At 33.5% G+C, this 17,674-nt stretch overlaps 1 protein-coding gene across 1 annotated transcript in view; it reads right to left on the reverse strand.

Annotated features, from left to right (window-relative positions):
- The window catches only part of poc1bl (POC1 centriolar protein homolog B (Chlamydomonas), like), a 36,153-nt gene continuing 18,479 nt past the window's right edge, over positions 1 to 17,674 (reverse strand). Inside the window, exons 3-11 of the mRNA XM_073821567.1 lie at positions 16,177 to 16,346; positions 14,816 to 15,005; positions 14,515 to 14,700; positions 11,790 to 11,907; positions 9,827 to 10,003; positions 8,414 to 8,545; positions 8,200 to 8,310; positions 2,458 to 2,610; positions 1 to 2,304 (exon numbers count right to left, since the gene is read on the reverse strand). Coding sequence (XP_073677668.1) covers positions 2,176 to 2,304; positions 2,458 to 2,610; positions 8,200 to 8,310; positions 8,414 to 8,545; positions 9,827 to 10,003; positions 11,790 to 11,907; positions 14,515 to 14,700; positions 14,816 to 15,005; positions 16,177 to 16,346 — 1,366 coding nt within the window. The 3' untranslated portion in view covers positions 1 to 2,175. The remainder of the gene's footprint in view (positions 2,305 to 2,457; positions 2,611 to 8,199; positions 8,311 to 8,413; positions 8,546 to 9,826; positions 10,004 to 11,789; positions 11,908 to 14,514; positions 14,701 to 14,815; positions 15,006 to 16,176; positions 16,347 to 17,674) is intronic.

The following is a 17,674-nucleotide window of genomic DNA, read 5'->3' on the forward strand; positions in this document are numbered from 1 at the left end:
TGAATGTAACATACAGAACTTTAATTTAATTTATAAAGACAAATACTTTGTACTTTTTTCCACGTTCCAAAAATACTTCATTACAGTCGATCAGCAAAACACATGATCACCACAAACTGTGCTTTATCAGTAGTAATTCAAATTTCATGTTCACTTCCCAACAATCCCTTTAAACCATTAAATTCACTGACAATTACAAAGGACGAGAGATAAAAAAATTACCTTGCCATTTCAAATGATTTTAGTGCAAAAATAAAGGTGTTATCCTTGTATGTACAATATAGCATTTTCAAAATATTTACCAAAACTTGATACATGATTTAGTTTTGAATATGTGAACCCATGATAAAGGCACTTTTCTAAATTGTACTTTGGCCAGTATCATGATAAAGTACTGTAACACTTTGAATTGTGAAGGAAAATGCACCGTTTTAAAAAGTCAGGCACTTTCTGGTGAGTCAATTCATTTTTATAAGAAAAGTGGGTAAAAACCGGTTTAAGATTTGAAAAATTTGGTCCGCAACTGCTGTACATTTTATACCAACTCTAAAGTACAGTTTCTGTAATCTACTTCAAATTGAAGTGTACATCCTAACAAACTATTTGAACACTGATGTTAGTGTGAGTGAGACTTACAATGCTGGTACAGTTCCATCAACACCAGTGTGTCAAAACAGTCCATGCAGCTTACACAAAACAAGGTGAAAGACCCTAAATACCCTAGTAATACATAAAACAGCCTCAAGACCACATAAGAACAACAATCAAGACAAACCCACTCACAACATCCTCAAATCAGTCACTTCTGGTACAATTAAATAAAATCGCTGTGCAGTAAATCTAAAGATTAGTTACTGCTGAGTCTAAAAATGATTCACTAAAAGCATACAGTTAAGGTCAAACGTTTGCAACCACCTTTCAGAATCTGCAAAATGTTCATTTTACCAAAATAAAAGGGATCATACAAAATGCATGTTTTTGTTTATTTAGTACTGACCTAAATAGGGGAAAATAGTTAATTAATAAAAATGACCCCGTTCAAAAGTTTACATCCCCTTCATTCTTACTGCTGTGGTGTTCTTAGTTGTTCATGAGCCCCTTTTTTGTCCTGAACAGTTAAACTGCCCACTGTTCTTCAAAAAAAAAATCCTTCAGGTCCCACAAATTCTTTGGTTTTTCAGCATTTTTGTGTATTTGAACCCTTTCCAACCATGACTGTATGATTTTGAGATCCATCTTTTCACATTGAGGACAACTGAGGGAATCATATGCAACTATTACAGAAGGTTCAAACACTTACTGATGCTCTCGAAGGAGAAAATATGCATTAAGAGCCGGGGGGTGTAAAGTTTTGAACAAAATGGAGATGTGTACATTTTTCTTATTTTGGCCAAATATCTTATTTTTTCATTTAGTACTGCTCCTCAAAGGCTAAATACATGTTTTCCAGAAGACAAAATAAGATAAATTTACCCTGATATTCGAATTTAAAAAGTTTTCACCCCCAGATCTTAATGCATAGTTTTTCCTGTTTGGGTTCAAATACACAAAAATGCTAGAAAAAAAAAACCTGAAGGATTTTTCTGAAAAACAGCAGGCAGTTTCACTGTTCAGGACAAACAAGGGACTCATGAACAACTATCATTAAACAAATAAAAAAAACAGTTGTGGATCATTCACGTAAGAACATAGTATTAAGAATCAAGCGTATGTAAACTTTTAAACCGGGTCATTTTTATAAATTCAACTATTTTCTTTTCTTGTGGACTATATGTAAACATAGTTTAATATCTTATTCAGGTCAGTACTAAATAAACAATAACATGAATTTTGTATAATCTCTTTTATTTTGGTGAAATAATTACTATTTTGCAGATTCTGAAAGGGGGGTGTAAACTTTTGACCTTAACTGTATAGTGCATCGATGTAAACAAAATTGCTGCTCCAACACGCCGGATGGATGTATTTGCTACAATGTGTAATTAATAGCTCTAACATGCACTTCGGACTTGAGAATTGGCACTACATGTATGTCCACTTTGGTTTGCAAAGGCACTATATGGAGGGATGGGTGCTATTTTTATGCCCGTTCTTTGCTCCTTTTTTTCATGCCAAGCCGGAAGTGTCGTTCTTTTTGCTAATTGCACTTACATCCAAGTTCACATGGGGTTTAAGTCACTCGAAGCTCCATCGCTGGTGTTTGTCTCCAGGAGAGCAGCTTCTCATCTGGATATCTGCACGGCCGTCTTCTGTGCGGTATGTAGTGATACACATGTTTGAGTGAGGGTGATATATGCTGCCATCCTGAAAAGACACAAATGCCAGATAAGGGATTTTTGGCATGGGGATGCAACAACAGAGCAGATCTGATATACAATAACTTTGTTGGTTTCTTATCTCATCCTGGTGGCTGATGGCACTTCAGTGATAATGTGAGCTCTAGGCGAGCAGACTCACGTCTCTGAACTCCCATATGATGCCGGGAGGTCTGGGAGCACCGTCTTGCGGACAATGCTTCATCCCGATGTATGTCATTCCATCCTGAACCTCAGCACACAGCTCAGTCACCGAGTTAAAACGAATCTCCTTCTGAGAGGTGTACTCGAAGTACTAAGAGAGAAAGAGAGAGATAACATTTAGTTTGAAAAGAAATTTGTCACATTCGTTTTCTGTTGCTTCATACATATTGATAATGGATATATGGGCCATTCTACAGAATTGGTGCAAACTGCTGTCCCACAGCCAAAAAACACATTTAAAAAGCATGTAAGTATTCAAATCTTAGAGGTTTACTAAGATCCTTCTATTATCTATTGAAAGCCACAATAATATTTAAAATACCAGTAAGTTTAATTTATATAAAATCTTCATTTAGTGGGTACTACATTTCAAATTATGAAAATGATATTGAAATAATCTTTGCATTTTATTCCATCGTTGTTTTTAAAAATATATTTTTGATTTTTTAAAAAGAAGTGAAGTTAAAAAAAAAATATTACAATTTCTTTGTAAATTCTAAAACTTTATGTATTTTTCATATCACTACCGAAACAGTGTATTATAACTACAACTGTACATTTATGATCAGGAAATATTTATGTGTCCCTCTCTCTCATAGCTACAAGCTAAGTAGATAGGCCCAATCATTTTGAGGTAAATGTGTTCAAAAGTAAGAAAAATCTGTGTAACTTAAAAGAATGTCACTACCGAACACCATTCGTCTATAATTAAACACTTTTTTTGGAAGATATTCCAAAATATTTAGTTTCTATATGTGTACAACTGTTCTAGCACAGTTCTGAACAGTTGTACACATATAGAAACTAAATATTTTGGAATATCTTCCAAAAAAACTGTGCTAGCTAACCATGTGCTGATTAGCATCTTTGAGCTAGCTTCAAAAGTATCTAAAATTGTCACTACTGAAACAGTCACTACCGAAATATTTGGTCATCATTGTTTCAGTATGACAAAAGGGACACATGATCCCCATATTTGGGGAAATAAACAAAATTTTAGCACAGTTACGCAAATTTTGAGTATTTTAGAATTTGTTTTAGTAGTGTCTTAGTATGTGAGGTAAATATTCTGCAATGTGATGTGGTCGGCTGGTCGCCACCAAAACATTACTGTCACTAATGAAACATAGGATGTTTTGTCAAAAATAAAGTATACTGAATTATCAACTAAGATGTTATGATAGTTTTTGGTTCAATGTATATTCAAATTAATGAATCCTTAACTTTGAAATCAGTATGATCAACTTTTTGGCTTTTACAAAGAAAAATGGGATTCAAAATATAACAAATCTCGTAAATCACACTTGAAATATTGTTGAAAATGTACTTGTTATTGATTTACCTCTAAAAAACTTTAATAAAATTGAAAAAATATATTTACAAGGAATATGCAAGCAAAATCTTGCAGGTTACTTATATAATAAATTATATATTATGTTTCAGTAGTGAGAAATTTGGGGAGAGGACAAATATTCCAAAACTTTCTGGAAATACAAAATGACAATTAACTGATATTGGCCCAAAGTAAGTATAGGAAATGTCTTAAAAATAAATGTAACCTAGTTCAAAATGAGTCTCAGCCAATGGACTAAAACATACACTGTTTTGGAAGTGACATGAAAATGAATTTTACTGCATAAAGTTTCATAATTTACTATATATATATATATATATATATATATATATATATATATATTTTTTTTTTTTTTTTTTTTTATTAAGATATTTTTAAAAACAATGATAGAATAAATAGCAAAAATGATTAAAAATATAATTTTCATAAATTGAAATGTAGCCACCTTCCAATTGCAAGTACCCACTAAATTATGATTTTATATATGTTAAGATTACTGATATTTTAAATATTATTTAATTTAATAGATTTAATAGGGCTTTAATAGATAATAAAAGGATTTAGTAAACATCTAAGATTTGAATACTTAAATGCTTTTTAAATGTGTTTTTGGTTGTGGGACAGCCGTTTGCACCAATTATGTAGAATGGCCCATATATAATACATTCACACACACACTGACCTCAAACTATCTATGATTTTTTTTTACCTTTTTATATTATAAATACATTAGGCCATTCCAGAGTAACTGCCTGAATATTGAACTACAAAGGGTTGGGAAAATCTTAAGAAATTAATTTGTTGCATGTGGAATTCATTAAAAACATGCCTCTAGAAAACCTCATGCTCTGTAGCAAATGCCATATGAGCAACAGATACGGATGTTGTTAACAATCCAACTTGGGTTAATAATTCATAAGCAAATCATTTCTCCGGGCAGAAGATCAGAAGTAGATCCTTCGAGGGTAAAAGTTCGAAAGCTGGCTGAAAGAAACTAAAAAGTGTAGCTATTTAGAGCTATTTAAATAAGTCATCTCCAGTGTTTATCAGATGGACAGATGTGACCTCGGTGAAGAGAAAACTTCTGTCAGGTTCAAACTGCAGTCATCATTAGTCTCACAGGCCACATGTATATTTCATACACACATCTATCTTTGAGCAGAAGTGGCTAAGGTTTCCTTTTCAGCCTTGGCTGTGGAAACATTGATTTTCACTCACACATGGCGCTACTTCAGAGTCCCTTGATGCACAGCGGTGACATAAGCCACCAGACACATGTGCAGGCTTTCCTTTCCATTAAATATACATCCCCTGCAACTCGTTCATTTCTCCAACTGTGATAGTACCCTCAGAAGGGCTGCCCATCTCAGGATGGATTATATTTCGGCACAAATAAAGCTTGCTTTGTTTCACTGCAAATGCAACAAACAGGGTCTGAAGGATCTCCTGCATTTGCCGTCGTAGGTGTTATATAACTAAAAGTGAAATGCACCTCATGCTCATTTTTAAAGTTACCCGATAGCTCTGGCATTAATAGAAAGGCCCCTTTAATCCATTTTCGAGACGTCAGGCTGTTGAGTAACGCATCAGCCTCTAAAGTGTGAAGTGAAGTCCCTGTGGGAGACTATTCTCAAATCTCATTCACTTCCTCAAATTCAGATTTGCTCTATTAATGATACGCGTGGGAACCAATTAACTCGTTGTCCTCACCTATATTCTGCTCATATGGATTGCACTTACATAAGCATGTAGCACAGTGTCAGATTTGATTCGATTTTTCAGTCTATTTGTCACGCAAAGCTATTTATATGCCTTCGGAAGACTAGAAATATATCGCACAAGTCATGAGAAACACTTTGATGGTGCTGTTATATACTTCTTAAAGCTTGACAGTCACATTCACAATCCTTTGATCCTTCATCCTTCTTCTTTTGTGCTCAGATGAAAAAATAAATTATGGCTGAATGATGCATTTCAAAATATTATGCACATGTTAAGTACATATATGCATTTATTTAATTTGAAATATTTCAAAAGTCAATTACTATAATTAAATGGTATTCAAATGTTACGAAAAACATGACTAAAATGTTTTCTCATTATTAGTTCACTGCAGAATTAAAATTTCCTGATAATTTACTCACCCCATGTCACCCAAGATGGTCTTTTTGTCTTCAGTTGAAAATAAAGTAAGGTTTTTGAGGAAAACATTCCAGGATTTTTCTCCATTTAGTGGGCTTCAATGGTACAGTAATGCATTGCTACCACACACAAACTATTTTTTCTACACTCAATTATGTCATAATAAAGAGATGTTATGACGTTTTAACATCATCTTTTCTCGTTAAAAAAACATCTTTTCTCATAATAACGACGAGATGTTATGTCATTAAAATTACATCTTTTTTTCGAAAAAACAAGATGTTAATTGTGAAAACAATAATTATCTTGTTAAAACATCTTTTCTCGTAAAAATGAGATGTTGTTAAAACAACTTAACCATCTTGTTAAAGGAACATAATTATCTTGTTAAAAAAAAACGTAATAAATGAAAGATAAACGAAAAACGTCAATTTTCTTGTTAAAACATTATCTCATTATCTCGTAATAAACCAAAGATAAATGGAAATAACTGTCGTTAAAACATATTTTCTCGTAAAAAAAAAACAAGGAATGCCGTTAAAACTACATAATTATCTTGTTAAAATAACATAATTATCTTGTTTCAACAACATAATAAAATCAAACCCTTTGTCATTTCTCTTGAGTACTTTCTGTTTGTATTTCGATTTGTTGTTAAATCAAACTTTAGTCATTCAAATAAAGAAATATTCCAAGCCCTTAATGTTGTTATCTTTTTAATGACATAACATCTCATTTTTACAAGAAAACATGCCATTTTTACAAGAAACTATCTTGTTCTTACGACAAAAGATGTTGTTTTAACAAGAAAACATCTTGTTTTTATGAAGAAAAAAAATGCCATTTTAACAAGAAAAAATACCTTGTTATTACGAGAAAAGATGTTGTTAAAATGACATATCTCGTTACTATGACATAATGAAGTGGACAAATTAATATGTGTGTGGCAGCAATGTGTCACCGTTTGATGTGGATCAGTAGGTTTAAGCTTCAAATTATATGTTATTTTCCAAAAAAACAAAATGTAAATACTTTTTAACCACAAATGCTCATCTTGCACTAGCTCTGCATCCATGACTTAAAGGATTAGTTCACTTTTAGATCAAAAATTTACAGATAATGTACCCACCCCCTTGTCATCCAAGATGTTCACGTCTTTCTTTCTTCAGTCGTTAAGAAATGATGTTTTTTGAGGAAAACATTTCAGGATTTCTCTCCATATAATGGACTTCTATGGTGCCCCCAAGTTTGAACGTTCAAAATGCAGTTTAAAAGGAGCTTCAAATGACTCTAAATGATCCCAGCCGAGGAAGAAGGGTCTTAATCTAGTGAAACGACTGGTTATTCTCTAAACAAATTGACAATTTATATACATTTTAACCTCAAATGCTCGTCTTACCTCGATGCGCATGCGTAGTCTGTGTGATACGGGTCAATACAGTTAGGGTATGTCAAAAAACCCCCATCTCGTTTTCTTCCCCAACTTCAAAATCGTCCTACAACGCTGCAGAAGTACCGACCCAGTGTTTACAAAGTGAAACGGCGTTGTATGACGATTTTGAAGTTGAAGATGAAAACGAGATGGGAGTTTTTCAACATACCTTAACTGTATTGAACTGGATTACACAGACTACGAATGTGCATCGCAGAGATTAGACAAGACAAGCATTTGAGGTTAAAAGTATATAAATTGTCAGTTTGTTTTAAAAATAACCAATCGTTTCACTGGATAAGACCCTTCTTTCTTAGCTGGGATCGTTTGGATTACTTTGAAGCTGCGTTTAAACTGCATTTTGAAAGTTCAAACTTGGGGGCACAATACATATCCATTTTATGCAAGGAAATCTTGAAATGTTTTCCTCAAAAAACATAATTTCATTACGACTGAAGAAAGACACGAACATCTTAGGATGACAACAGGATGAGTACATTATCTGTAAATTTTTGTTCTGGAAGTGAACTAATCCTTTAAAGCGAACGTGCAAAGAAAGTCAAATGGCCTTTACAAAATAAATAAAAAAAAACATGAAAGTCTACTATACGGAGAAAAATCCTGGAATGTTTTCTTCAAAAACCTTAATTTCTTTTCGACTGAAGAAAGAAAGACATGAACATCTTGGATGAAATGGGGGTGAGTAAATGATCCGGAAATTTAACTCTCTCTTTAATACTGATGTTATTTACCTGATTTCCGCCTTGTCCATGACAGCCGAACAGGGACAGATGAGCTCCTGTAGGGTTGTGGTCCGGAGCATTATAGTCCAGACATTCAGAGTGGACTCCGGCACTACGCACCTACACCAGGAACCAGATCAGACCATATGTCAAACCAGTGAAAAATAGTGAGAATGACATTAAAATGTACTCTGGAGGGAATTAGATTACATTAGACACTTACCGCACCATGCCAGCCAGGCCTGTCCTCTGGCACATGCAGTCCGGGGTAGACGTTCTGTAGGTACCATTCAAAACTCTGACACTGAAGACGGTCTCGCAGCACTATCCTTTCAGATATATCCCCATAAGTCTCCTACAGGAGCAAATCAAAATCAGGCCTCAAGGCAAAGCTGACAGACTATTTACTGGAACATATGTGACCCTGGACCACAAAACCAGTCATAAGGGTCAATTGAGATTTATACATTATACATTCACTGAAAGCTGAATAAATAAGCTTTCCATTGATGTATGGTTGTTAGTATAGGATAGTATTTGGCCGAGATACAACTATTTTATGTCTGGAATCTGAGGGTGCAAAAAAAATCTAAATATTGAGAAAATCGCCTTTAAAGTTGTCCAAATGAAGTTCATAGCCATGCATACTGCTAATCAAAAATTAAGTTTTATATATTTACAGGAGGAAATGTACAAAATATCTTCATGGAACATCTTTACTTAACATACTACTTAACATTCTACTTGCTTGCTATGACTGGTTTTGTGGTCCAGGGTCACATATGTCCATAATTATATGATTATTTCATTAATTATATATTATTACACTATATGCATTAATTAGCACTCTAATTGTCCTGTCTATGAATGCCATCAATGCTAATGTGTGTTTGTTTGTACTGTATTGACATTAATTTTATTGACATTGACTTTGTTATAAATTTACTCTAGTTAAAACTTCTTGGACTACATTTCTATCAAACTGAATGCCACGTACGTACTTCCTTGTAGTTGTCCTGTAATGTTGACACAAGAACTGCCACGACACACTTCCAATAAACCAAGTGTCAAAGAAACTTTGCCATGTAAACAAGACAATATTAACTTAGGCTTTTCAAGGTCATTTTCATTCAGACCTTGTGTACACGAACAACTCATTACAGCAAAAAAAAAGAGGTCAAATATTGTTACTCGTGGCATCTAGTGTCGTGGCTACTAGAGAGTGATTTATTATTTGATCGCAGCTCCGTGTCATTAATAATGTAAATTCTCCGCAAAGTAATATGGAGTTACATGCCAGATTCATGTCAGCCAGGTTGATATAATATATGTTTGGCCTAGTTTTATTATCTTTACCCGCTAATAAGCTTTTCATAGACAGCCAAAGGAAGAACAAACACTGTAAACCGATAGAACGGAAAGCATTCAAGCAAAACCAGACCGTCATTTATCTCTTTCACAGGTTTTTCCCCCTTCAGGTGTGCGTAAGCAATTTTAAGAACAGCGCTTTTCTAGATAAACGCTGAAGCAGTTAAATGAGGAAATGATACAACGGCTGTACAACTCAGATTATGCAACGGCACAGGATATTAAAGAGGTGCTGTCCAACGACAATTCGTGGTGAAAGGAGGAGTACCTTGCGTGCTGGAGGGTTTCGGTTGTAGAAATGCTGCTTGTAAGAGTCCATCCAAACCTCAGCAGCACGGACAGTGTTCTGAAGGAAGTTGGATCGGGAGTATGGCGCTTTCTTGGGGAACACGTGGCCCACGTGGGAGCATGGGTGAATTTCTAAAGACCCTCCACACTGCCACACCTGCAAGTAACAAAACATTGTTTAAAAAACAAACAAAATGTTTCAAATGAAGCCAGAATCACCCAAGAAAACAGCTGATCGAATCCTAAGAGAGATTATGTAAATTTCTGATTTAAAAGAAGAAAAAAAACAAGTAGTGCTGTCAAACGATTAATCGCGATTAATCACATTCAAAATAAAAGTTTGTTTACATGTGTGTACTGTGTATATTTATTATGTATATATAAATACATACACATACAGCATATTTTGTAAATATTTACATTTATATAATTTATATTAGACAAATATTTTTAATATATAAACATTTTTCTTAAATATATACATACATACATGTGTATGTATTTATATACACAAATTAAATACACACTGTACACACATATTATGTAGACAAAAACTTTCATTTTGGATGCGATTAATCGTGATTAATCGCGATTAATCGTTTGACAGAACAAAAAATAAGACGTTATGGGGTTTTTTTCCCATTTAAGATGAAGTAGTACAAATATGCTTTTTAAAAAGTAATAATAAAAGACAATAATGGAAAATGATTAATTATGCATTTCATATTACATTTATTACACATTGCATTAATAATAATTGTAATAAAAAGTTAAATAAATACATTTCTGTACCACTAGTGCGTCCCTGGACCACAAAACCAGTCATAAGGGTAATATTTTTGAAATTGAGATTTAAACATCATCTGAAGCCAAATAAATAAGCTTTCCATTGATGTATGGTTTGTTAAGACAGGACAATTTTTGCTACAACTATTTCAAAATCTGGAATCTGAGGGTGCAAAAAAATCTAAATACTGAGAAAATCACCTTTAAAGTTGTCCAAATTAAGTTCTTAGCAATGCATATTACTAATCAAAGATTAAGTTTTGATATATTTATGATAGGAAACGTACAAAATATCCTTATGGAACATGATCTTTACTTACTAACCTAATCACTTTTGGCATAAAAGAAAAATCGATGATTTTGACCCATACAATGTATTTTTGGCTATTGCTAGAAATAAACCTGTGCTACTTAAGTCTGGTTTTGTGGTCCAGTGTCACATATTTAAAAAATAAATTATTAATAAATAAAAAATAGGCCTTGTGCACATTTGTTAATTAAATATTCATTAATAATTATAAATAATACAACAATAAATATTGTTTTCAAACAGGCTACATCTGGCTATTCAAGACGGCAAATGCTTTTTTGAGAAAAAAACAACCTACAGTATCACTGACTTATATTAAAACAGGATACAAAAAAGTAATTTTAACATTGAAAATCTTTTTTTTAAATTATAGCTAATAACCCCACAGCATTCTTCTAGAGCGTCATAGTTTATTTAATGAGATCTGATTCATCTTGCATAACATTTTCAGTGTACAAAGTTGGATTGTCTGATTATATTGGAATGTACTGTCTGTCAGAAATTAAACATGACATGAAAACAGTGCTTTAGATCTGTTGGGACACCAACAAAATTCCTTTTTATCCATTTTCTGACTTTAATTCCTGCATGCTTTTGTATACCAATTCACAGCACATCAATTATACATGAACGTATTCTGTTTCCATATGCATAAAAGATTACTCCATGGTATACACACTATCAATCTTCATTTCTAGGTATAGGCTAAAAAAAGAAATCCAATATGAGAGATGTGTCTAATTATAAACAGTGGCTCTCAGTCTTTCACGTCGACACGCTCCGATGGGAAGCCTATGCAAATTACCAGTACAAAAGGTAATGTGAATACAGAATACAGGAGTCTTACCCTGAAAGAAAGTTCCAGATTCTCTCCTCCCCAGACCTCCATGCCCATATCGTAAGTGCCCAGATACTCAAAGTAGGCCTTGCTGACGGCAAATAGGCCTCCTGCCATTGTGGGAGACCTGTGAAATGAAAAGCAGCAGAGCATTGGCAATTCATCAGAGATATTCCCTAGCACCAATTTTCTAGCAGGTAAGTGCTTCTTAGTTTCCACTGAGCGCCTCTGGGTCTGCCCTTGGACAAGCCTAGAGAGAAATCTAGCGCAGAACTGGACAGTATTTGAAAGTACCCCTGGGTCTGAGCATTAACATGTAGTCTATTCACTGCACTGCATCTGAATTTAATCAACATGATATCACTGCAATCCTATTGCAGTCCATTTTCTTTATGAAGATAACCTTTTGAAAGTTTTTACTGGAAGAAAGAGATACCCAAATGTATTAGTTTGGAATGACGTGAATTAACTATCCCTCTCTTATGAAATTAATTTAGAAATGCTCCAAAATGTAAATTTTAGATGATAATTATTTTATGATTATAGGGATAGTTCACCCTATAGAAGACATTTTTGATGAAATCTGAAACCTTTCTGACCCTGCTTAGTCATTATTTTGTTTTCGTTGCACACAAAACGTATTCTCGTAGCTTCGTAAAATTATGGTTGAACCACTGATTTCACATGGACTATTTTATCGATGTCCTTACTATCTTTCTGGGCCTTGAACGTGTCAGTTGTGTTGCTGTCTATATAGGGTCAGAAGCTCATAGATTTCATCAAAAATATCTTCATTTGTGTTTCAAAGATGAACAAGAGTCTTACGGGTTCGGAACGACATGAGGGTGAGTAGTTAATGAAAGAATTTTTATTTATTTATTAGTCACTATCCCTTTAAGTTATGACTGATAAGCGATAAATTAGAATATACAGGAAGAAAAATGGATATCATTTTTAAGATTTGCTAAATATTACATTTAACAGTGTTATTACATTAATGGTATATTAAATATGAAGTCTTAGGTGAATCAAATTGTAAAAATAGAGGAAATAAGCATTAACAAATAAATATCCAATACCAGTCGATATACAGTTGCAATCGAAATTATTCAACCCCCCAGAGACTGCAGTACTTTACAAATACAAGCTTATCTGAAGATCCAGGACTTGGATAATGTGACAATGTCAATATATACAATGTATACACCCCCGGCTCTTAATGCATTGTGTTTCCTTCTGAAGCATCAGTGAGTGTTTAACCCTTCTGTAATAGTTGCATATGAGTCCCTCAGTTGTCCTCAGTGTGAAAAGATGGATCTCAAACTCATACAGACATTGTTGGAAAGGGTTAAATACACAAAAAGGCTGAAAAACCAAAGAATTTGTGGAACCTGAAGGATTTTTCTGAAGAACAGCAGGCAGTTTCACTGTTCAGGACAAACCAGAAACTCAAGAACAACTATCACTAAACTAAAACACAGCTGTGGATCATTCAGGTAACAACACAGTATTAAGAATCAAGTTTATGTAAACATTTGAACGGGGTCATTTTTATAAATTCAACTATTATTTTCTCTCATGAACTATATGTAAATGCCTTTTATGTGAAATATCTTAGGTCAGTACTAAATAAAAAAATAACATGCATTTTGTATGATCCCTCTTATTTTGGTAAAATATGTGGGGATGTAAACTTTTGACCTCATCTATATAATGAAATATCTTTGAGTTCTAGGATTTGTAAATAATACAGCTAAGTCATAATTACTCATAATTATTTAGATAGACTTGTGGAGTTCTGGAAGAATGTTTTATGGAATGATGTGACCAAACTGAATTTTTTTTAACCCATGGATCAGCGGTATGTCTGGTTCAAACTTATAAGCAGAAGAACACCATCTCCATAGTCAAACATGGAGGTGGACGAGTCTTGTTACAGTTACTGTTGCAGGAAGTGAAAACCATGACTCTATGAAGGACATTATGGATTCTTTGAAGTATCAGGCCATTTTGGCAAAGAATTGTGATGCTTTAGGTGCAAAGACTGAAGCTAATGATTAATGGACTTTCCTACAAGACAATCATCCCAAAGTATACATCCAAATCTACTTACGCTTGGTTCAGAGATCAATCATAAAATGTTCTTAAGTGGCCTGTTTAGTCTCCAGATTTAATTCTCATTGAACATATCTGGTTGAATTTGAAGAAAGCAGTGGCAATATGAAAACCACAGATTATCAGTGATCTGAAAGCATTTTCAGGTGAGGAATGGGCCAAGATTGCAGTAGAGAGGTGACTCTTCTCTAAGTGCTCTAAAAGCACTTCAAAGCAGTATTTATTGGTGGTTTTAAAGAATAAAAGATTCTGCACCAAATGTGATTTTGGGGGTTGAATAATTTTAAACATGAACTTGAATGAATTTGATTTTTTTAATTATTTATCAACTTACGTTCTTCAGAATTACTCAAAGGGTCAAGCGGGTTGAATAATTATGATTGCAACTATATATTATGCAACATGGAGCAATACATTTAAAAAATATATTATATTATAACGAATAAGTGTAAAATAAAGTAATATTGTAATTTCTCCTTTTGTGTTCTACTGAATAAATAACAGGATTGAAACATGACTATCCCTTTGAACATTTCTAAACGTTTTTTTTTTTTTTTTTTAAACGGCCAAGAAAATCACATAGCAAAGCTGGATTTGGACAAGTTGAGCAGAAACCAACCTAATAGGGTCAATTCTGGATTTGCGTATCTTGCGATCGATTTCAGGCACGGCATGCCACTGGAATGTCAGCCTCCAGTCAAAGCCGCCCACCATCGGCTCATCCGTCTGCATGTAGAACTCAAATGTGTTCCAGTCAATGGTGTCAATCACTGGACATACGATGGTGCTCTCATTCTCAGCAATTCTGAAGGGAAAAGACAATTAAAATTAACATCACTTTACACATGTGAGTTGCTGTGCATTATTGAAGTGTTTCTATGTTACAATTTAATTTAATTAAAAGAAAAACAAAGGCACACCTTTCCAGCAGTGGCTCGATCCAGCCAGGCACACACTCGCAGTGGCAGTCAAGGAAGGTGAGCACATGTCCTGTAGCGTAGGTGGCGCCAATGAGCCGAGCCCGTACCAGACCTTCTCTTTTTTTGGTGCGAATGAGACGAACGCGCTCCAGGTTACTGACATACTGAGCCAGCTGTGACTTCAGATAGCCTGGAATTCATGCAGAAAATAATCAAAACCTTCCAACAGATAATGTCAAGATCACAGGAAAAGTAACTTACGGTTACTTTGGAAATGTAACAGGTTACAGATTACAAGTTACCCTATTTAAAATGTAATAAGTAGTGTAACTATTTCAATTACTTTATTAATGTAACTGATTACATTTTTGATTACTTTTCTACATTTTTAACAAATGTTTAAACGGTTAATTGTTTTGAAACATTAAACCAGGCAGTGTTAGCAGCACTCAACACAAATTACTGTCAACTTTCAAAATCCTTCATTAGTTGAATTGATTATAAAATGAATTTTGAATTTTGAACTCTTTTTACTTTGAGAGCGTTCTAAGGTTAAATACTGATTTCAAATCATACCAAGAAATAGTAAATATTAATACAAGAAGTATTCAGATGGATATTCAGATGTAACCCCTCTTTGTAATTGTTAACATTTTCATAATTAACTGTAATTTAATCACACATTTTTTTTTCTCAGTAACTGTAACAGACTTGTTACATTTTGTAATTAAATTACGTAACAGTGTTACATGTAACTAGTTACTCCCAACACTGTTTACTAGAAACATCTGAAATGAGTTTTTATTTAAGCAAATATAAAAACCGATATGGAATAATATCTATAGCTAACTTAGTATCCAGAGGTTTGCGGAGAAAGCATGAAATATGCAAACACAAACAAATGTGTGAGCATGTTTTAAAACAAGTTTGTATTTGGTAATAATTAAATAAAACAAATATTTACATAAAAGCTTTACAGGCTATTACATCCCACATTTCACAAAAAGTAAATAAACATGAACATTTTAGAAAATTCAAAACAAAAGAAACACGTATACATATAAAACTAATTACTAAATACTAAAAAAAAATTTAATGTAAGTTTTTCTGGGTCTATCTTACAAAATCAGTAATTTAAGTGTGTTAATCGTTAAAACTGTTATTCTTTTAGGAATGAATCAACATTGTACATTAATCGTAATATGGTTTTGTTATTCATCAATATTGATTCATCAGCGTAGCACCTAACAGACTCAATAACTTTGGTTGTGGTAATGCTGACCAATCAGGATAAGACAAATCTTCTAGGGTGGAATTACACATTTACAAACGTGAAAACAGCTTAGCAAGTGTTCTCTCACCTCTGTCACTAAAGTCATCCACAAGTATGACGTCCTTCAGTAGGATGGCTGGTGTTGTCTCCAGCACACTATGAATTGTTCTGAGTAAAGTGGACCAGGCCTCATTGTAAAATGCTATTACCACTGATGTTGTTGGCAGATGACGGATGTTGTACTTCTTAGCTTTGCATCTGGCATTGAAAAAAAGAGAGTAAGAACTAACCAGACGGTTAAGCAAATACTATGTATTCAAAACATGTGGTTTAGACAAACAGTTTCCTGACAGTTATACACTACACATGACAATGTGCAAATGTGAACATCTGAAACATAGAGGAACTTGACACTGTGTGAACCTGACACCATATGCTCAACCTACAGTATTCTAAATGACTGCTTATAATGTTTCACATGACAATTATTAATTATTATGGTGTGAAGAAGGAATCTGACTCAAAGCAAGATGCATGTGGAGTCCATTAATAAAAGTCACATTCAATTCATAAAACAAGACAGCTTTGTCCTCTCTTTTTTTTGGCCTTCATTCCTCACATTCAAAACTTGTAAGAGACAATTTCTGGTTCAGAGACAGATTCTCTGTAAACAAACATTGTTTGAGTTGAATAGGAGATGGGAGATGAACAGACATGCCAGCATTCTGAGAAACAGCTTTAGACCCTTTAAGACTAAGATAGAAGGATAGTGAACTGTACTTTGAAATTGCAGGTACTCATCATTTAACGTACACTGCCATTCAAAATTGAAAGACATTAATACTTTTATTTGGCATTAAACTGATTAAACGTGACAAAGCATTTATGATGCTACAAAATATTACTAATTCAAAGAAACACTGTTCTTTTGATCTTCATATTAAGCAAAGAATGCTGAAAAAAAAAAAAAAGTTACGCATTTTTTACAAAAATGTTGGAAATATTTCTTTACTGGAGTAATTGTTATTCAAATTTATGTTCAAATACATTATAAAATATTTTAAAACAGAAAGCTACTTTAAATTGCAATATTTCACAAAATTACTGTATTTACCATATTTTTTTATAAAATGCATAAAGCATAACGTATGGAAGACTGAAAATTAAAAAAAAAAAGATAATTGCAACTTTTTACCTCGCAATTTAGATTTTTTTTCTCAGAACTGTGGGATATAAACTCACAATTGCGTGCTATAAAGTCAGAATTGTAGGGTATACAGTAACTAGCAATTCTAAGAATAAACTGACAATTCTGAGAAATTAAGTCGCAAATCTGAGAAGTATAGTCAGAATTTTCCCCCAATTTTGAAGGAAAAATAAGACTGCTATGTTCTCAGTATTGCAAGTTTATGTCACAATTCAGGCTTAACTCGCAATTCTGAGAAAAAGTCACAACTGCGTGATATAAACTCACAATTCTGAGGAAAAAAAAAATCACAACTGTGTGATATAAACGTAAACGTATAAACGTAATTCTGAGAAAAAAAAGTCACAATTGCATGATATAAACTCAAAATTCGGAGAAA

The sequence above is a fragment of the Garra rufa genome, chromosome 17, assembly GCF_049309525.1.
Source record: "Garra rufa chromosome 17, GarRuf1.0, whole genome shotgun sequence".
NCBI lineage: Eukaryota > Metazoa > Chordata > Actinopteri > Cypriniformes > Cyprinidae > Garra > Garra rufa.